This window comes from Artemia franciscana, chromosome 4 (assembly GCF_032884065.1).
Source record: "Artemia franciscana chromosome 4, ASM3288406v1, whole genome shotgun sequence".
Classification (NCBI taxonomy): Eukaryota; Metazoa; Arthropoda; class Branchiopoda; order Anostraca; family Artemiidae; genus Artemia; species Artemia franciscana.
Window position 1 is genome coordinate 1,034,677 of NC_088866.1, and position 21,913 is coordinate 1,056,589.

General features: G+C 35.9%; 2 protein-coding genes across 8 annotated transcripts in view; one reads left to right on the forward strand and one right to left on the reverse strand.

The window, feature by feature from the left end:
• The window catches only part of LOC136025838 (uncharacterized), a 50,731-nt gene extending 47,427 nt beyond the window's left edge, over positions 1–3,304 (forward strand). For all 4 annotated transcript variants that reach the window (XM_065701842.1, XM_065701841.1, XM_065701839.1 and 1 more), the window contains one exon: positions 3,055–3,304. In XM_065701842.1, the coding sequence (XP_065557914.1) occupies positions 3,055–3,247 (193 nt within the window). In that variant the 3' untranslated portion in view covers positions 3,248–3,304. The remainder of the gene's footprint in view (positions 1–3,054) is intronic.
• LOC136025840 (uncharacterized) overlaps positions 1–21,913 on the reverse strand; it is a 151,500-nt gene that overhangs the window by 120,518 nt on the left and 9,069 nt on the right. The gene's annotated exons all lie outside the window — the stretch shown is intronic.

Sequence of the window (21,913 nt, forward strand, 5' to 3'; positions counted from 1 at the left end):
TTATTTTCTCAATAGTTCCAATGTTCCTGCTAGATCTTGTTTATGTTAGGAATTTATTAATTGTAGAATGATAGTTGTTCATCAAACAGTTCGTGGTAACGAACTGTAGTAAGGAGCGACCCAGCTCAATAGTAACCGGAACTCTAAAAAACGGAATTTTTATAACAATAGTTACATCAAAAGAATTATTTTTTGATGCTGATTTTAATTATATAGGTTTTGTTACGTTTAGACTTACCCATCAAACGTTACGAACCTTGAGAAAATTTTATTTATTTTAGAAAATAGGGGGAACACACCTTAGCAGTCACAGAATCTTAACGGAAATCACACCATCAGATTCAGCATATCAGAAAACCCTACAGTAGAAGTTTCAAGCATCTATCTACAAAAATGTGGAATTTTGCTTTTTTTTTTTCCACAAGACAGATCTCGGATGCGTGTTTATTTGTTTATCTTTTTTTTGTTGTTGTTGTTTTTTTCCAGAGGTGATCGTATCAACCCATTGGTCCTAAAATATTGTGTGAGAGCTCATTCTAACGGTAATTAAAAGTTCTAGTGCCCTTTTAAAGTGACCATAAAATTGGAGGGCACCCAGGCCCCCTTACCACGCTCATTTTTTCCCAAAGTTACCGGATCAAATTCTGAGATAGCCATTTTATTCAACATAGTCAAAAAACCTAATAACTCTGTCTTTGGGGAAGACTTATTCCTCCACAGTCTCCGTGGGAGGGGCTGCAAGTTACTAACTTTGACCAGTGCTTACACATAGTAACGGTTATTGGGAAATGTACTGACGCTTTCGGGGAGATTTGTTTGGTTGCGGAGGGTTTGAGGGGAGGGGGTTATGCGGGGGATCTTTCCATGGAGGAATTTGTCTTGGGGGAAGAAAATTTCCATGAAGGGGGTGCAGGATTTCTTAGCATTTTTTAAAAGAACGATGGAAAAAATAAAAATGAAAAAGTTTTTTCAACTGATAGTAAGGAGCAGCATTAAAACTTAAACCGAACAGAATTTATTACGCACATGAGGGGTTCACCTCCTCCTAATACCTCGCTCTTTACGCTAAAGTAACTTTATTAATTTCAACTATTTATTCTACAGCCTTTGTGATTCAGGGGTCATTCTTAAGGAATTGGGACAAAGTTTAAGCCTTAGAGTAAAGAGTGAGGTATTGACAAGGTGGTGAACCCCCTCATATACGTAATAAAAACATACGAATATAGAAGTACGTTACGTAAGCTAATTCGTAAGTTACGTATATTTTTACTAATAAAAACGTTCGTAAAAATTTAAAGTTCTAGTTGCTTTTTCAAATAACCAAAAAATTGGTGGGCAACTATGCCTACTCCTCCGCTCTTTTTTTTTATCATAATCGTCCGATCAAAACTATGAGGAAGCCATTTAGCCATAAAATAAATTAATAAGCAAATTTAGTTTTATTTATTCATTTGCGGAGAGGCAAATTCAAAAACACGCCTTAATTTAAAAAGGTTCAGAAATTAAATGTAAAAAAATTAGTTTTTTTAACTGAAAGTAAGGAGCGATATTAATACTTAAAACGAACAGAAATTAATCTGTATATGAAAGGGGCTGTTCCCTCCTCAACGCCCCGCTCTTTGCGCTAAAGTTTTTTACTGTTTTAAAAAGTAGAGTTGAGAGAAAGAGTCAAACTTTAGCGTAAAGAACGGGGCGTTGAGGAGGGAACAGCCCCAGTCATATACGGAGTAATTTCTGTTCGTTTTAAGTTGTATTATCGCTCTTTACTTTCAGTTAAAAAATAACTTTTATTTTTAATTTTATGCAAAGAGCCTCAGCAATAATAGTATATACCCCAGTAGAACCGACTGAAGGAGACAGTAGCGACTAGGACTAAATTTACTTATGGCTTCAGAAGCAAATTAAATAGAAAACAAACAAGTTATTTTAACTGAAAGTAAGGAGCGACATTAAAACTTAAAACGAACAGAAATTACTTCGTATGTGAAAGAAATTGCTTGCTCATCAACGCCCCGCTCTTTATGTTAAAGTTTGACTCTTTCTCTTAACTCTACTATTTAAAACAGTAAAAAACTAAGTAAAAATTAAGTATTTCACAAATAAAAAAAATAGTTCGGAGGAATAGGAAGATACTAAAACAGCGAACCAAGTGAAGCCAAGTGAAGCTATTGAAAGCTAAAATGACGATAGTGCTCAAGTATGTTTTTGAAGCGTGGGTACTCTGAAAGTTGGAGACGGATTTCAGAGTGGGTACTCTGAAAGTTGGAGACGGATTTTCTTAATGTTTCTTAGAGAAATTGCCAACGTCTTTTTTTTCTTAGGTACCCTTGACTGACCGTATCTCAAACGGTAAGCTGAACAGGAAATGTGGTTCTATCTAATGTTCTAGACTACACTGAGAGAAAGGTTGAGACGGCTTGGAAATTCTCTGCGGAAAGAAGATGACAGATTGTCAAAGATCGTCCTTTTCATTCACCAGTCTCAGGCAAAACAAAGAGTAGGTCGTCCACGAATATGAGAATGTAGTAGAATATGTAGAATATGATGAATAATGTAGAATATGAGGAAAGATTTAAGGGGATACCTTCTGTTTATTTTAAATGATCATGGAAGTTCTTATCATCATTTAAAAATTACTTCCGAACTTTTAATATTTAAATCAATAAACCATATTAATTGATTATACTAAAAACCTAATCAAGTTTATTCCTTTTGCGTATGTTTAATTGTCTAGAAAGTTTGTTTTCTTATAACATAAACTTGTCTAAAGCAGTAAAAATGTAAACGTTATTTAAGATCATTCGAAAAAAAGGTCAAATTTGAAGGGAAATTGATACAAGGATAACACAGATTGTGTGAAATTGTCACACAAATGTTAATAGTGATTTTAATTGGAATAAATATCACCTAAGTTAAGTCATTTGTCTTCTATTGCACACTGTTGGATCTTGGACTTCAAACCTCTTAAACTGTATGTACTATTTTAGATAAGAATCATAAATACACATTTTTCAAAATCATATTCGTTTAATTATTTACTATGTTTTCTTACAGAGCAGACCAAGGGATTGTTGCAGAAATTGAAAGTTCGCAAGAATTAACTGAAAAACTGGCGAGGGTAGGCTTCAGCTTGATTCGCACAGTTACCCAAACCCTTACAGTGGTCTCCAGTATCATCACGACCACACGGTTCAGATCACTTACTTTTACATGTACTCCGGGGAATTTTGGAATCGCTGCCTGTTAAGCTACCTGTTGACTATTTATAATTGTTGCTATACCTGTAATAAACATATTTACATCATTTTACATTTTTTTTTTGTATAGTAAGTTTGTTCTTTAATGGAAAAATCAAAGTCTTATTTTCTAAAATAGGGGAAAACACCCCCTAAAAGTCATAGAATCTTAATGAAAACTACAAAATTACATTCAGCATTTCAGAATTCTCTACTGTAGAGGTTTCAAGCTGTGGAAGGTTTTGCGGAATTTCGCATTTTTCGCCAGAAGAAAGATCACGGATGGGTGTTTGTTTGTTTTTTTTTGTTTTGTTTTTCCAGGGGTGATCGAACCAGTGGTCCTAGAATGTCGCAAAAGGGCTCATTCAAACGGAAATTAAAAGTTCCAGCACCCTTTTTGAGCGACCCAAAGAATTAGAGGGCAACTAGGCCCCCTACCACGCTCATTTATTTTCCCAAAGTCACCGGATCAAAATTTTAACATGGGCATTTTGTTGAGCATAGTTGAAAACCTAATAAATATGTCTATGAGGACGACTTAGTCCCTCGCAGTCCCCAGAGGAAGGGCTACAAATGATGAACTTTGCCCATTGTTTATATATAGTATTGGCTATTGAAGAAGTATAATGACGTTTTCAGGGGTGTTTTTTCTGATGGTGGAGGGGGGGGGTCGGGGCTTACGTGAGAGGATTTTTCTATGGAGGAATCTATCATGGGGGAAGAGAATTTCCATGAATGGGGCGCTGGATTTTCCAGTATTATTTAAAACAACAATGAGAAATTCAATAAATACAAGTTTTTTCAGCCAAAAGTAAGGAGCAACATTAAAACTTAAAACGAACATAAGTTATTACATATATGAGGGGGTTCGTCCCCTCCTCAATTCCTCGCTCTTTAAACTAAAGTATTTTTAATATTTTCAAAAGAGCTCTTTATTCTAATTAAACGGCTTTTGTGGTTCAGGGGTCCTTCTTAAAGAATTCAAGCAAAATTTGAACTTTAGTGTAAACAGCAAGGTATTGAGGAGAGGGCAAACCAACTAATACACGTAATAAAAATATACGAATACAGAAGGTTCGTTGCAAAAGTTAATTTATAAGTTACATATATTTATTACTAATAAAAATGTTCATAATTAAAATTATAAGTTAGTGGCCTTTTTAAGTAAACAAAAAATTGGAGGGCAACTAGGCCCCCTTCCTTGCCTTTTTTTTCAAAATAATCCGATCAAAAGTGTGAGAAAGCCATTTGAACAAAAAAGTAAAATTAATATATAAATTTCGTTTTAATTATTCATGTACGGTGAACCGAAATCAAATCTTCATTAATTCAAAAACGTTCAGAAATCAAACAGTTCGTGGAAACGAACTGTAGTAAGAAGGGACCCGGCTCAATAGTAACCAAAACTCTAAAAAATTGAATTTTGATATCAATAGCTACATCAAAAGAATCGCATTTTAATGTTGATTTTAAATATATAAGTTTCATCAAGTTTAGTCTTACCCATCAAAAGTTACAAGCCTGAGAAAATTTGCCTTATTTAAGAAAATAGGCGGAAACACCCCCTAAAAGTCGTAGAATCTTAACCGTCAGATTCAGCGTATCAGAGAACCCTACTGTAGAAGTTTCAAACTCCTATCTACAAAAATGTGGAATTTCGTTTTTTTTGCCAGAAGACAAATCACGGGTGCGTGTTTATTTGTTTTGTTTTTTTTTCCCAGGGGTCATCGTATCGACCAAGTGGTCCTAGAATGTCATAAGAGGGCTCATTCTAACGGAAATGAAAAGTTCTAGTGCTCTTTTTAAGTGACCAAAAACATTGGAGGGCATCTAGGCCCCCCCATGCTCATTTTTTCCCAAAGTCAACGAATCAAAATTTTGAGATAGCCATTTTGTTCAACATAGTCGAAAACCATAATAACTATGTCTTTGGGGATGACTTACTCCCCCACAATCCCTGGGGGAGGGGCTGAAAGCTACAAACTTTGACCAGTGTTTACATATAGTAATGGTTATTGGGAAGTGTACAGACGTTTTCAGGGGGATTTTATTTTGTTTGGGGTTGGGGCTGAGGGGAGGGGACTATGTTGGAGGATCTTTCCTTGGAGGAATCTGTCATGGGGGAAGAAAAATTCAATTAAAAGGGCGCAAGATTTTCTAGCATTACTATAAAAAAAAATGAAAAATAAACATGAAAACGTTTTTTTCAAATGAAAGGAAGGAGTAGCATTGAAACTTAAAACGAACAGAGATTATTACGAATATGAGGGGTTCTAAAAATTCTTTAGCATAAAGAGCGAGGTATTTAGGAGGAGATAAATACCTCGCTCTTTATGCTAAAGTATTTTTAGAAATTTCAACTATTTATTCTACGGCCTTTCTGATTCAGGGGTCATTCTTAAAGAATTGGGACAAAACTTACGATTTATTGTAAAGAGCGAGGTATTAACGAGGGTACAAACCCCCTCTTATACATAATAAATATATAAGATTATGAAAGTTTGTTACGTAAGTTAATTCTTAAGTTATGTATATTTTTTCTAATAAAAACATTCGTTAAAAATTAAAAGTTCTAGTTGCATTTTTAAGTAACCGAAAAATTAGAGGGCAACTAGAACTCCTTCTCCACCCCTTATTTCTCAAAATAATTTGACCGAAACTAAGAGAAAGCCATTTAGCCAAAAAAAGAATTAATAGACAAGTTTCATTTTAATAATTTATATGCGGAGAGCCAAAACCAAACATGCATTAATTCAAAAACGTTCAGAAATTAAATAAAAAAACTAATTTTTTGAGCTGAAAGTAAGGAGCGACATTAAAACTTAAAACGAAAAGAAATTACTCCGTATATGAAATGGGTTGTCCCCTCCCCAATCCCTCGCTCTTTACGCTAAAGTTTGACCCTTTGCCACAATTCTATTTTTTAAAACAATTAAAAGCTTTTGTTTCAAATCATTTGCGCTAAAGTTTTTTACTGTTTTAAAAAGTAGAGCTGAGAGAAAGAGTCAAACTTTAGCGTAAAGAACGGGGCGTTTAGGAGGGAACAGCCCCATTCATATACGGAGTAATTTCTGTTCGTTTTAAGTTGTATTATCGCTCTTTACTTTCAGTTAAAAAATAACTTTTATTTTTAATTTTATGCAAAGAGCCTCAGCAATAATAGTATATACCCCAGTAGAACCGACTGAAGGAGACAGTAGCGACTAGGACTAAATTTACTTATTTAAATTCCATGAAGGAAAATTAAATATTTAAATTCAATATTTAAATTCAGAAGCAAATTAAATAAAAAACAAACAAGTTATTTTAACTGAAAGTAAGGAGCGACATTAAAACTTAAAACGAACAGAAATTACTTCGTATGTGAAAGAAATTGCTTGCTCATCAACGCCCAGATTATGTTAAAGTTTGACTCTTTCTCTTAACTCTACTATTTAAAACAGTAAAAAACTCAGTAAAAATTAAGTATTTCACAAATAAAAAAATGGTTCGGAGGAATAGGAAGATACTAAAACAGCGAACCAAGTGAAATAAATAAAAGTGCTTTTATCAAACAGTTCGTGGTAACCGGCTCAATAGTAACTGAAACTCTAAAAAACAGAATTTTTATAATAATAGTTACATCAAAAGAATTGAATTTTAATTCTGATTTTAAATATATAAGTTTCATTAAGTTTAGACTTACCCATCGAAATTTACGAGCCTGAGGAAATTTGCTTTTTTTAGAAAATATTGGGAAACACCCCTTAAAAGTCATAGAATATTAACGAAAATCACACCATCAGATTCAGCGTATCAGAGAACCATAAAGTAGAAGTTTCAGGCTCCTAACAACAAAAATGTGGAATTTTGCATTTTTTGCCACAAGACAGATCACGGATAAGTGTTTATTTGTTTGTTTTTTCGTTGTTGTTTTTTTGTTTGTTCTTTTCCCCAGGGGTGATCGTATGGACCAAGTGGTGCTAGAATATCGTGAGAAGGCTTATTCTCACGGAAATTAAAAGTTCTAGTGCCCTTTTTAAGTGATCAAATAAATTGGAGGACACTTAGGCCTCCTCTCACGCTCAATTTCTCCCCAAAGTCACCAGATCAAAATTCCGAAATAGCCATTTTATTCAAAAAAGCCGAAAAACCTAATAACTATGTCTTTGGGAACGACTTAATCCCCCACAGTCCCCGTGGGAGGAGCTGCAAGTTACAAACTTTGATCAGTGTTTACAAATATAGTAATGGTTATTGGGAAGTGTACAGACGCTTTCAGGGGAATTTTTTGGTGTGGGGGTGGAGGGCTTGAGGGGAGGGGGTTATGTGGGGGGAACTTTAAATGGAGGAATTTGTCTTGGGAGAGGAAAATTTCCATGAATGGGGTGCAGGATTTTTTAGCGTTTTTAAAGAACAATGACAAAATAAATATGAAAAAAATTTTCAACTGAAAGTAAGGAGCAGCATTAAAACTTAAAACAGACAGAACTTATATGAGGGGCTCACCTCCGCCTAATACCTAGCTCTTTACGCTAAAGTAATTTTATTAATTTCAACTATTTATTCTACGGCCTTTTTGATTCAGGGGTCATTCTTAAGGAATTGGAACAAAATTTAAGCTTTAGTGTAAAGAGCGAGGTACTGACGAGGGGGTGAATTCCCTCATATACGTAATAAAAACATACGAATATAGAAGTTCGTTACGTAAGTTAATTCGTAAGTTACGTATATTTTTACAAATAAAAACGTTCGTAAAAAATTTAAAAGTTCTAGTTGCTTTTTCAAATAACCAAAAAATTGGAGGGCAACTATGCCTACTCCCCTGCTCTATTTTTAATCATAACCGTCCGATCAAAACTATGAGAAATATATTTAGCCATAAAATAAATTAATATGCAAATTTAGTTTTAATTAGTCATTTGCGGAGAGGCAAATTCAAAACACGCCTTAATTTAAAAAGGTTCAGAAATTAAATGTAAAAAAATTAAAGTTTTTTTTAACTGAAAGTAAGGAGCGATATTAAAACTTAAAACGAACAGAAATTAATATGTATAATAAAGGGGCTGAAAGGGCCAAGTTCTAGTTGCCTTTTTCATAAGTCAAAAAAATTGGAGGGTATCTAGGCCTACTCCCCCGCTCCTTTTTTCTCAAAATCGTCCAATCAAAACTATGAGAAAGCCATTTAGCCAAAAAAATAAATTAATATGCAAATTTCGTTTTAATTATTCATGTGCGGAGAGCCAAAATAAAAACATGCATTAATTCAAAAACGTTCAGAAATTAAATAAAAACAGTTTTTTTTCACTGAAAGTAAGGAGCAATATTAAAACTTAAAACGAACAGAAATTACTCCTTATTTGAAAGGGGCTGTTCCCTCCTCATCGCCCCACTCTTTAAGCTAAAGTTTTTTACTGTTTTAAAAATTAGGGTTGAGAGAAAGAGTCAAACTTTAGCTTAAAGAATGTGGTGTTAAGGAGGGAACAGTCCCTTTCATATACGGAGTAATTTCTGTTCGTTATAAGTTTTAATATTGCTCCTTACTTTCAGTTACAAAAACTTGTTTATTTATTTAATCTTTCTTAAAGAATTGGAACAAAAGGTGAAACTTTAGCGTAAAGAGTAGGGTACTGAGGACGGTGCGGTCCCCCTTATATACGAAATAGTTTCTGTTCGTTTTAAGTTTTAATGTTGTTTCTTGCTTTCAGTAAAAAAAATGCTCGCTTTCAGTTTAATCTAGATTTTGACATTTTTTTTTAATTGACCCCAAGAAATCCATCTCCCCTTCCTTGGAAATCTTCCCACAAAAATTCCTCCATATAACGTTCCTCCCCCGTAAAATCCTTCCCAGGAATTTACCACAGGACTATTCTATCCTCCCTACGAATTCACCCTAGAAAATTTCTCGCCGACGGCTCCGCCGGAAAAAATACTCTTTACCATACTTTCATTTGAAAAAATGCCTTGTTTTTTTTAATAGTCTGGTGGTTTTTCTGGTCATGGTGGATTCCTCCCTTAAAATCCTCCCTAACTCTTCCCTAAAATTTTTTCCAAAAAATCCCACCGAGGAAAAGCTTTCTCCTGCGGAAAATTTCCCCATGGGGAATTCGTCTTGGTGATAATTCCCCTAAAGTGAAATCCTCTCGTGTGAATTCACCCCGCGTAAAAATCCCTACGAGAAATGCAACTCCGCTGAAAATTCCCCGGGACAATATCTCAGAGCATCCCCACAAGTGAAATAGGGTGGCTAACGACAAAGCAAGACCAATAAAATTAAGTTCGTATATGAGTTCTGAAAAATTCCACCCGTGTAAAATTTCCCTTGGAAATTTCACCCTCGGAAACTTCCATCTAAATAGGAACTTCTCCCCGTAGAAAATCTAGGTAAATTCTAAACAAGCTTCTTTTGGCTATCTTGGAAAGAGGTTGGGTTAGGAAAATGGAATTTTCAGTAATGTACCAGGGCCAAAAACATAGTACCGGAAACTATGGTCAACCTATAGTGTTAACTCTCTTTTTGTGTCTAAGTACATAGACATTTGTCTACTAAATAGGTCTATGAATTCTAACCAATTGGAATTTTGACAAAACCGCATTATAACTTAATTTCCAGTTTTCAGTTTCTATGTCTGTGGTTTTAGTTTTGGAAATGCAATCCCTGTCATTTGAGTAGAATTTTAAGCCATATCATTGTTATTTTTTCTAAATTTCGAAAGTGTATCGGCATATCTTTGAAATCTCATAAATTGGGATTGATCACAGCTGTGAATCTAAAAGATACTTTTTTGTACTTCATTGAAGAGTTCGTGGTAACGAACTGTAAGTAAGGAGCGACCCGGCTCAATAGTAACTGAAACCCTAAAAACGGATTTTGATGCCAATAGATACGTCAAAAGAACAACATTTTTATGCCGTTTTAAATATGTAACTATCATCAAGTTTAGTCCAACCCATCACAAGTTACGACCCTGAAAAAATTAGCGTTCTTTTAGAAAAAGGGAGAAACAACCCCTAAAAGTCATAGAATCTTAATAAAAATCGCACCATCAGATTCAGCGTGTCAGAGAACACTACTGTAGAGGTTTCATGCTACTATCTGCCCAAATGTTGTCTGCCCATTCTGTGCCAGAAGAAAAATCACATGTCGTGTTTTTTTTTTCAGGGGTCATCGTATCGACCCAGTGGTCCTAGAATTTCGCAAGAGGAATCATTCAAACCAAAATGAAAAGTTTTAGTCCTCTTTTTAAGTAACCAAAAACCTGGAGGGCAAATAGGTCTCCTCCCACACCCATTTTTCCAAAAGTCATCGGATCGAAATTTTGAGATAGCCATTTTGTTCAGTATAGTCGAAATATCTAGTAACTATGTCTTTAAGGCCAACTTAATCCCCAACAGTCGCAACGGTTAAGGCTGCAAGTTTTGAACTTTGCCCATTGTTTACATATATTATTTGTTATTGGTAAGTATACGGACGTTTTCAGGGGTGATTGTTTCTGATGGGGGGGATTGGATTACGCGGGACAATCTTTCCATGGAGGAATTATTCAGGGGGGAATTCAGGGGGGTTCTTCCCCTCGTCAATACCTCGCTGTTTACGCTAAAGTGTTTTTAGTAATTTCAAAACAGCTATTTATTCAAATTAAACGACCTTTGCGATTCAGGGGTCATTCTTAATGAATTGGAACAAAATTCGAACTTTAGCATAAAGGGCGAGGTATTAAAGAGGGAGTTAGCCCTCTAATATTACGTATATGAGGAAGTTCTACCCCTCGTTAGTGTCCCGCTCTTTACGCTAAAGTTCGAATTTTGTAAAATAATAGCCGGTAAAGGCAATAGTTTGTTTGCCTTATTTTCTGGTCAATCTTAGCACTTAATTCTACCTTAAACACCTTCATACCTATGATTTTTATGTGATAATAAACCAAATATATTGTATGCGTTCGGCTTGTGATTGTTATTAAATAAAGAAAAAACAAGATTTTTTCCAACTGAAAGAAAGGAATAACATTAAATTTAAAACGAACATAAATTATTACGTAGATCTTTTAATAATCCTTTCTTTCAATCATTTCGTCATTTGAGAATTGCTCAACTTGTGACTCTCATTTTAATAAAAATAGTTTCGGCCTCTTTGGCCGTTTTGTTACTATGCCTTACAAATTAGTTCCGCAAATGTCACTAACTTAAGTTATGTGGAAGAATCTTTCCATGGAGAAATTTTTCGTGGGGGAAAGGACTTTTCCATGGAGGGGGAGGTGGATTTCATGACATTATTTAAAAAACGATCAGTAATTAATAGAAAACAAATTTTTTTTCAACTGTAAGTGAGAAACAGCATTAAAACGAACAGAAATTATTACGTATAAGGGCTGCCTCTTGTATGTAGCTCGCTCTTACGCTAAAGTTTCTTTCTTAAACAACTGAAACAAAATTCAAACTTAGGTAATTATAATGTTATTATTAGATTGAAAAAAAGTAAAATTAGTATGCAAATTTCATTTTAATTATTCATGTACGTTGAGCCAAATTCAAAACCTGCATTAATTCAAAACCTTCAAAAACTAAATAATGAGAAAAAACAAGTTTTTTTAACTGAAAGTAAGGAGTGACATTAAAACTTAAAACAAACAGAATTTATTCGGTACATTAAAGGGGTTTTCCCCTCCTCAACGCCCCGCTTTTTACGGTAAAGTTTGAATCTTTGTCACAATTCTACTTTTTAAAACAATGAAAACTTTAGCGTTAAGAGCGGGGCATTGAGGAGGGGTCATCTTCTTTCATATATATAATAGTTTCTGTTCGTTTTAAGTTTAATGTAGCTCCTTACTTTCAGTTAAAAAACTTTTTTTTTATTTAATTTAAGTAGAAGAACACAATTTTACAAGGTTTCACTTTTATACACAAATATTTTTAAGGGTCATTTAAGGTCACTACCCTCTAGAGGAAGAAGGAAGTGGCGGTAAGTACTTCAAAGTACCTTTCCAAGACTTGTTTTAATCATTCATCCCTGAAAGTCTTATATTCCTAGCCTAATCCTCTTCCAAGGTAACAAAAATAGCTTGTCTAGAATCTTACCGAGAATTTATCCCCAGAAAATCCCCTCTCCCATTAATAAATGTCTGAATACTTTCCAATAATATAAACTGTATGTAAATAATGGGCAAATTTCATAACTTTTAGCCCTTCTCTTGGATGCTGTAGGCGTCGTGTCATCCCCAAAGCCATAGTTATTAGTCCTTTCAACTATACCGAACAAAATGGCTATCTCAAAATTTTGATCGCATGATTTGGGGGAATAAAAGGGTGTAGAGGGGTATAGTTGCAGTCAAGTTTTTGGTCACTTAAAAAGAGAACTAGAACGTTTAATTTTCGTTCATACAAGCTCTCTTCCAGCATTTTAAGACCATTGTTTCTATACGATCACTCCTGGAGAGAAAGAAAGAGAGAATAAACACGTATACGAGATCTTTCTCTTGGCAAAAAATACAAAATTCCTTGCTTTTAAAGATCAGAGCTTGAAAACCCTATAATAGGGTTTTCTGATGTTCTGAAAGTTTTTTTTTTATTGTTTGAAAAAGTGGATTTGTGAGAAAGAGTCAAATTCTAGCGTAAAGAGCGGGACGTTGTAGAGGAGACTCTCCTTTTCATATACGGAATAATTTCTGTTCGTTATAAGTTTTAATGTCGCTCCTTACTTTCAGTTCAAATTTTTTCTTTGTATAATCATCATAAAAAGTCAATTCTTTGATCCATCTATCGTTATTGAAATTCTGTTTTTTAAATTTTCGTTTACTATTGGGCCAAAATCACCCCTTACTTACAGTTCATTGCCGCAAACTGTTTGAAGTCTATATCCAGTTACCTTAGTGCATTTGTCAAGAAAGTTTTTTTAAGGAGTCGCAGTTGCTGAAGTTGAAAGCTCTAAAGAATTAACTAAAAACCGGGGAAGATTAGGATTTAAAAACATCTGTCTAGAATTGGATATCATTAATTTCAAGCCAGTAAGCTTTTTTAGTGAATTTTAATCCCTGCGAAGCTAGTTAGATTTTGCAATACCTGGCAAAGGATTAAAGCTCGTGACCTTGAGTAAAATTACTACTCAGCATTTCAGTAAGTGAGAGATAATCCTATGGTCATAATTATCAAATCATATAGACTCATTAATCATTTTTGGAAATTTTTTGTAATAAGCGAGCAGAACAGGGGAGGTTTTCTGTAGTAAGCGTCGTCGTACCTGTCGGGAGTGTGTCTCCCTTAAATTGTGGGGAATAGATAGCAGGAGCGTACGCTTCCCTCGCTTATTGGTATTTCGAGCTTCTGAAATTTAGCCAACTACCATTCAGCTTTTGTGCGGTTAAGACGTGTTTTGCCCATGGTTATGTTTTTGACTCGATATTGGATTAACAGACTTTTTGCATGGAAGTGGACTCTGATTCGGATTTGGACTGCTTTGTTAATCCCCCGTTCTGAACTTTCTGCAGTATAATAATGAAAAAGGTGTCGAAGCTACAGTGATCTTAAAATTTGCTGTCGAATTTTTTGATTCAAGTGATACTGCCAAATCGAAGAAAATCCTGTGGGATTCGCTGCCAAAATTAAACGAGCCCTATCCAAGGCGTACGGGTTCAAACGCAGTTTTAAATCATTTAAAAGACTTGTCAGAACTTCTTCAAAATCAGAGGGCTTCTGAGGACATGCATGTCTTTTTTATCCGTTCCCCAGCCGAGGTTCCCTGTATTCCAGCAGTTGCTTACTCCAGGATAGCTTCTAAGCTCAACGGAATTCAATAGACTCTATCGCAAGTTAATGAGAAAATGTCAACTTACGATCTGAATTTCCCAAGCCTCCCGAGCAGTGCTACTGGTAGTAATATAAGCAAAGCCAATGTTATTATCACGAATGTACCGCGTGATCTCGATAATGCATCTAAACGGAAGGAAAGAATTGACTGTATTTCTGGTCACGAGTGCATTGATACTGTGCGCGCCTCTGGTGATAAGTTGATTGTGAAGATCGACACCTTGGCCGCTGCTGGCTTGTGCAAATCTGCGTGCTCGGTTTTTCGTGATTGTGAAGCAAAAATGGTGGAGACATTTTTTTGGTATAATGAAAGGCGTTGCACAAGATCTTGATTTTGCGCCTCTTAAAGCTTACAGGGGTGCTCGAGACGCTATGAGAATTGGGAGCTCAAATTGTGTGAAAATTACGTTCGAAGACGAAATTTTTTCCTCGACCCTTAAATCTGGACTGAAGATAGGCTATGAACTATTCCGAGTGTATGAGTATCGGCGAATTCCGTTCAGTGAAGTCAGTTACTTCTGCTTCCTAAATATTGACAAGTGTAAGTTTCTTGTTTTCAACGGTAATAATTGTTCAGAATCACTATACTGCGGTGGTTTTAGTATTCCTCGTGTTAAATCGTTTCGTTGGCTTGGTATAACAGTTTCCGATTCTATGAATGCTCTCCGGTCTCGTGCTGTCAAAGATATTAGTGATAAGATGAGGCTCGGCTACTCTAAGATTGTAGCGAATCGTAGACACCATCAAACAGTTCGTGGTAAAGAACTGTAGTAAGGAGCGACACTGCATTCAGACCATCGCATTCAGCGTATCAGAGAACCCTATTGCGAAAATTTTAAGCTCATATCTACAAAAATGTGGAATTTTGAATTTTTTGCCAGAAGACCAATCACGGGTGCGTGTTTATTTGTTTTATTTTGTTTATTTCCCAGGGGTCATCGTATCGACCAAGTACTCCTAGAATGTCGCAAGAGGGCCCATTTTAACGGAAATGAAAAGTTCTAGTGCCCTTATTAAGTGACCAAAAGAATTGGAGGGCACCTAAGCCCCCTCCCACGCTCATTTTTTACCCAAAGTCAGCGGATCAAAATTTTTAGATTGCCATTTTGTTCAGCATAGTCAAAAATTACAATAGCTATGTCTTTGGGGATGACTTACTCCCCCTCAGTCCCCGTGGGAGGGGCTGCAAGTTACAAACTTTGACCATTGCTTACATACAGTAATGGTTATTGGGAACTATACAGACGTTTTCAGGGATTTTTTTTGGATTGGAGAGGGGGTTGAGGGGAAGAGGCTATGTGGGGGGATCTTTCCTTGGAGGAATAAGTCATGGGGGAAGAGAAATTCAATGAAAAGGGTGCAGGATTTTCTAGCATTAAAAAAATGAAAAAGTTTTTTCAATTGAAAGTGAGGAGTAGCATTAAAATTTAAAACGAAAAAAGATTATTACGCACATGAGTGGTTCTTCTCCTCCTAAATACCTTGCTTTTTATGCTAAATTATCTTTATGACTTTCAACTATTTATTCTATGGCCTTTCTGATTCAGGGGTCATTCCTAAAGAATTGGGACAAAACTTAAGCTTTAGTGTAAAAAGCAAGGTATTAACGAGGGGCGAACCCCGTCATATACATAATAAAAATATAAGAATATAGAAGTTTGTTACGTAAGTTAATTCTTCAGTTATGTATATTTTTTACTAATAGTTTTTAAAAATTAAAAGTTCTAGTTGCCTTTTTAAGTAACCAAAAAATTGGAGGGCAACTAGGCTTCCTTCCCCACCTCTTATTTCTCAAAATCGTTTGATCAAAACTAAGAGAAAGCCATTTAGCCAAAAACAAAAAAAAATTAATATTCAAATTTCATTTTAATAATTTATGTGCGGAGAGCCAAAATCAAACATGCATTAATTCAAAAACGTTCAGAAATTAAATAAAAAAAACTAGTTTTTCTAACTGAAAGTAAGGAGCGACATTAAACCTTAAAACGAACAGAAATTTCTCCGTATATGAAAGGAGCTGTTCCATTCTCAACGCCCTGCTCTTTACGCTAAAGTTTTTTACTGTTTAATAAAGTAGAATTGAGAGAAAGAGTCAAACTTTTGCGCATAGAGCAGGGCGTTAAATTATAATCCTTCTTCAGTGATTCTCAGTGAAACACTACATTTACTTAATACTTAATAATTCCTTACTATTTTACAAATAAAATCGGACGATTTACTATTTAAGAGACAGGAGCCCCAGGCTCCTGTTTGTATTGTGGAGAGCCCCAGGCACCACCTTAAGCATTGCACCAACATAACTTTGCAATGTGGGCAAGCATGCCTGCCCTCTTTCTCACTTCTTTTATTGGAGAATCTTTTAAATTTTGCGGTATTCGGAAGGCAATTAGAACTTGTCTGCATCAATAAAGTAATATAATTAGCTGGTAAATACAGCTTAACATAGAACTCCTGCCCTTAAGCTACCTTAAAAATCTTGTAAAATTTTGCCGCTTCCTCAATCCATTTTTAGATGATTTGATTTTCTTATACAATCTGAATCTCATTCTCCCAATTTGCATGTATATTCACAGGTTTTCCATCTTCATTATAAGTAAAAAAAAACTGTTTCATCTAAAATATCTTTAATTTTAGGTGGCCATGATCTTTTTTTTCTCCTGCAAGATTAGACCTTCATAAGCTACCTTAAACGACTAATCACTCAGCAAATGAACAATCTGGACCAAAATCAGAAATTTGAAACTAGTTTCTAGTTTTTCAGTAGCCATAAGCCTATTTTTTACCATTTAAAAACTGGAAAAAAATCGTTTTATATCAAACAGTTCGTGGTAACGAACTGTAGTAAGGAGCGACCCAGCTCAATAGTAACCGAAACTCTAAAAAACGGAATTTTGGTACCAATAGTTACATCGAAAGAATTGCATTTTAATGCTGATTTTAAAAATATAAATTAAATATTTACCCATAAAAAAGTACGAGCCTGAGATACCATATTTAAGAAAATTTAAAGAAACACCCACTAAAAGTCATAAAATCTTAACGAAAATTACACCATCAGATTCAGCGTATCAGAGAATCCTACTGTAGAAGTTTCAAGCTCCTATCTAGAAAAATGTGGAATTTTGTATTATTTGACAGAAGACGGATCACGGATGCGTGTTTATTTAATTGTTTGTTTGTTTATTTTTTGTCTTTTTTCCCCAGGGGTGATAGTATCGATCCAGTGGTTCTAGAATGTCGCAAGAGGGCTCATTCCAATGAAAGATGAAAGTCCTAGTTCACTTTTTAAGTGGCAAAAACTTTGGTGGGTGCCTAGTTTCCCTCCCACGTACATGTTTTCTCCGAACTCATCAGATCAAAATTTTGAGATAGCCATTCTCTTCAGCGTAGTCGAAAATCTAATAACTATGTCTTTGGGGACAACCTAATCCCCTAAAATCCCCAGGGGAGGGGCTGCAAGTTATAAACTTTGACCATTGCTTACATATAGTAATGGTTATTATGAAGTGTACAAACGTTTTCAGGGGGACTTTTTCGCGTTGGGGGGTCGTGATGGGTCTTTCCAGACCCACCGCGTATATTTCGCGTATATGGGAGGATCTTTTCATGGAGGAATTTATCATGAGGGAAGAGAATTTCCATGAAGGGGTCGCACGATTTTCTAGCATTACTTAAAAAAAAAACAAGAGCTGAGAGCTGATATAGCAATTGTGACGAGGTCGGAAGATCCAAGATCCAAGAGCTCATATGGCATGAGCTCTAGCAAAATTCTAGGAATCAATAGATTGCTTTAAAAGGATAATCAGAGGCTTAATGCCTGTCGGGATTAAAAATAAGAGGTCTGAGTCACGAGGTCCTTTTAAATGTCAAAATCCATTAAGATCCGATTACCCACTCGTAAGTTAAAAAGTACCTCAATTTTTCTAATTTTTCATCTCCCTTCAGCCCCCCAGATGGTCGAATCAGGGAAAACGACTTTATCAAGTCAATTTATGCAGCTCCCTGACACGCCTACCAATTATCATCGTTCTAGCACGTCCAGAATCACCAAACTCGCCAACGCACTGAACCCCACCACCTAACTCCCCCAAAGATAGAGGATCCGGGTACGTCAATCACAAATCTACGACATTTATAAGCGTTTTCTAATATGTCCGGTTTCCCCCTCCAACTCCCCCCAATCTCAACAGATCTGGTCAGGATTTTAAATAACAGCTCCGAGACATAAGTTCCTTCTAAATATCAACTTTCATTAAGATCCGATCGCCCGTTCTAAAGTTAAAAATACCTCAATTTTTGAAATTTTTCCAAATTAACAACCCACAGCTCCCCCAAAGAGAACCGATACGTTCCAATTATTTCAATTACGTATCTATAAATTGTGCTTATTCTTCCCATCAAGTTTCATCCTGATCTCTCCACTCTAAGTGTTTTCCAAGATTTTCGGTTTCCCCCTCCAGCTCCCCCCAATGTCATTGGATCTTGTCGGGATTTAAAATGAGGGTTCTAAAGCACAAGGCCCTTCTAAATATCAAATTTCATTAAGATCTGATCACCCGTTAGTAAGTTACAAATACCTCCTTTTTTTAATTTTTCCAAATTACCCCCCCCCCCGACAACTCCACCAAAGAGAGCGGATATGGTTCGGTTATGTCAGTCACTTATCTTGGACTTGTGCTTATTCTTCCCACTAAGTTTCATCCTGATCTCTCCGCTTTAAGCGTTTTCCAAGATTTTTGACCCCCCCCCCCTGATGACACTGGATCCGACAGAATTTAAAATAAGAGATCTGAGTTACGAGGTCCTTCTAAGTATGAAATTTCATAAAGATCCGATCATTTCTTCGTATGTTAAAAATACCTCATTTTCTATTTTTAGAATTAACCCCCCCCCAACTCCCCCAAAGATAGTGGATCTGTCCCGGTTATGACAATTATGTATCTAAGACTTGTGTTTGTTTTTCCCGCCAGGTTTCATACCGATCCCTCCACTCTAAGTGTTTTCCAAAATTTTAGCTTCCCCCCAACCCCCCCCCAACCCCCCCCCCCCCAATGTCATCGAATCGACGGATCCGTCGGATCCGTTGGGACAGAGAGCTCTGAGACACGATTTCCTTCCAAACATCAAATTTTCTTAACATCTGATTACTCCTTCGTAAGTGAAAAATACCTCATTTTTTTCTAATTTTCAGAATTAACCCTCCCCCCAACTCCCCCAAAGAGAGCGAATCCGTTCCAGTTATGTCAATCATGAATCTAGAACTTGTGATTATTTTTCCCACCAAGTTTCATCCCGATCCCTCGAGTCTAAGCGTGTTCCAAGATTTTAGGCTCCCCCCCCCCCAACTCCCTCCAATGTCACCGGATACGGTCAGGATTTAAAATAAGAGCTCTGAGACACAGTATTCTTCGAAGCATCAAATCAAACAGTTTGTGGTAACGAACTGTAGTAAGGAGTGACCCGGCTCAATAGTAACCGAAACTCTAAAAAAAATGGACCAATAGTTACATCAAAAGAATCGCATTTAAATGCTGATTTTAAATATATAAGTTTCATCAAGATCAGTTATATGCATCAAAAGTTACGAGCCAAAGAAAATTTGCCTAATTTTAGAAAATAGGGGGAAACACACCCTAAAAGTTATACAATCTTAACAAAAGTCACGTCATTAGATTCAGCGTTTCAGAGAACCTTATTGTAGAAGTTTCAAGCTCCTACCTACAAAAATGTGGAATTTTGCATTTTTTGCCAGAAGACAGATCACGGATGCGTGTTTATTAGTTTTTTTGTTTTTTTGTTTTTTTGTTGTTTTTTTTCCTAGGGGTGATCGTATCGACTGAGGGGTCCTAGAATGTCGCGAGAGGGCTCATTCTAACGGAAATAAAAAGTTCTAGTGCCATTTTTCAGTGACCAAAAAAATTGGAGGGCACCTAGGCCCCCTCCAACGCTCATTTTTCCCAAGAGTCACCGGATCAAGATTCTGAGAAAGCCATTTTATTCACCATAGTCGAAAAACCTAATAACTATGTCTTTAGGGACGACTTACTCCCCCGCAATCCCCGTGGGAGGGGCTACAAGTTACAAACTTTGACCTATTATTTTCATGGAGAAACTTCTCATGGGGGAAGAGAATTACAATGAAGGGGGCGAAGGATTTTCTAGCATTATTTGAAAAAACAATGAAAAAATAAATATGAAAAATGTTTTCTGCTGAAAGTAAGGAGCAGCATTAAAACTTGAAACGAACAAAAATTATTACGCATATGAGGGTTTTACCTCTTTGTTATACCTCACTCTTTACGCTAAAGTGTTTTTAGTAATTTCAACTATTTATTCTACGGCCTTTGTGATTCAGAGGTCATTCTTAAGGAATTGCGACAGAATTTAAGCTTTAGTGTAAAGAGCGAGGTATCGACGAGGGTTGAACCCCCCTCATATACGCAATAAAAACATACGAATATAGAAGTTCGCTACGTAAGTTAATTCGTAAGTTACGTACATTTTTTATCAATGAAAACGTTTGTAAAAAACTAAAAGTTCTAGTTGCTTTTTTAAGTAATCAAAAAATTGGAGGCAACTAGGCCTCCTCCCTCACTCCTTTTTCTCAAAATCTTCCGATTAATTGCCATTAATTAATAAGAAAATTTCATTTTAATTATTTATGTGCGGAGACCCAAGATCAAAAAATACATTAATTCAAAGACGCCCAGAAATTAAATAAAAAAAAAAAGTTTTTTTTAAAAGAAAGTAAGGAGGAACATTAAAAATTAAAAAGAACAGAAATTACTCCGTATATGAAAGGGGCTTTTTCTCCTCAACGCCCCGCTCTTTACGCTGAAGTTTCTTACTGTTTTAAAAATAGAGTTAAGAGAAAGAGTCTAACTTTATCGTAAAGAGCGGGGCGTTGAGGAGGAAAACCCCTTTCATATACGGAGTAATTTCTGTTCGTCTTAAGTTTTAATGTTGCTCCTTACTTTCATTTAAAAGAACTTTTTTTATGATCACTGCTTCATTAGTTAAAAATACCTCATTTTTCTAATATTTCAAAATTAGCCCTCCCCCCAACTCCCCCAAGGAGAGCGGATCCGTTCCGGTTGTGTCAATCACGTATCTAGGACTTTTTTTCCCACCAAGTTTCATCCTGATCCCTTCACTCCATGCGTCTTCCAAGATTCTAGCGTTTTGATTCAAGCTTTGAGACACGATATCCTTCCCACCATCAAACTTTGGCCGTCGAATAAATAGTTGAAATTACTAAAACCGTTCCTCACTCCACCCCAGACGGTCGAATAGGGGAAACGACAATTTATAATTTAATCTTGTCTGGTTCCTGATACGCTTGCCAAGATTCATCGTCCTAGCCTACCTGGAAGTGCCTAGAGTAGCAAAACCGGGACAGACAGATCGACAGACAGACCGACAGACAGTCCGACAGAATTTTCGATCGCTATATGTCACTTGGTTAATACCAAGTGCCATAACAATGAGAAAATATATATTTTTTTTTCAACTGGAAGTAATGAGCAGCATTAAAACTTAAAAAAACATAAAACATTACGTATATAAGCAGGTTCATCTCCTCCACAATACCTTGCTCTTTATGCTAAAGCTTTTTTAGTAATTTCAACTATTTATTCTACGGCCTTTGTGATTCAGGGGTCATTCTTAAGGATTTGGGACAATTTTCAAGTTTTAATGTGAAGAGTGAGGTATTGACGAGGGGGTGAAACCCTCACGTACGTAATGAAAATACACAAATATAGAAGTTCTTTAAGTAATTTAAATTAAAATGTACGTATGTTTATTACTAACAAAACGTTCGTAAAAAAATAAAAAAAACAAGTTGCTTTTCTAAGTAACCAAAAATTGGAGGGCAACTAGGCCTCCTCCCCCACCCC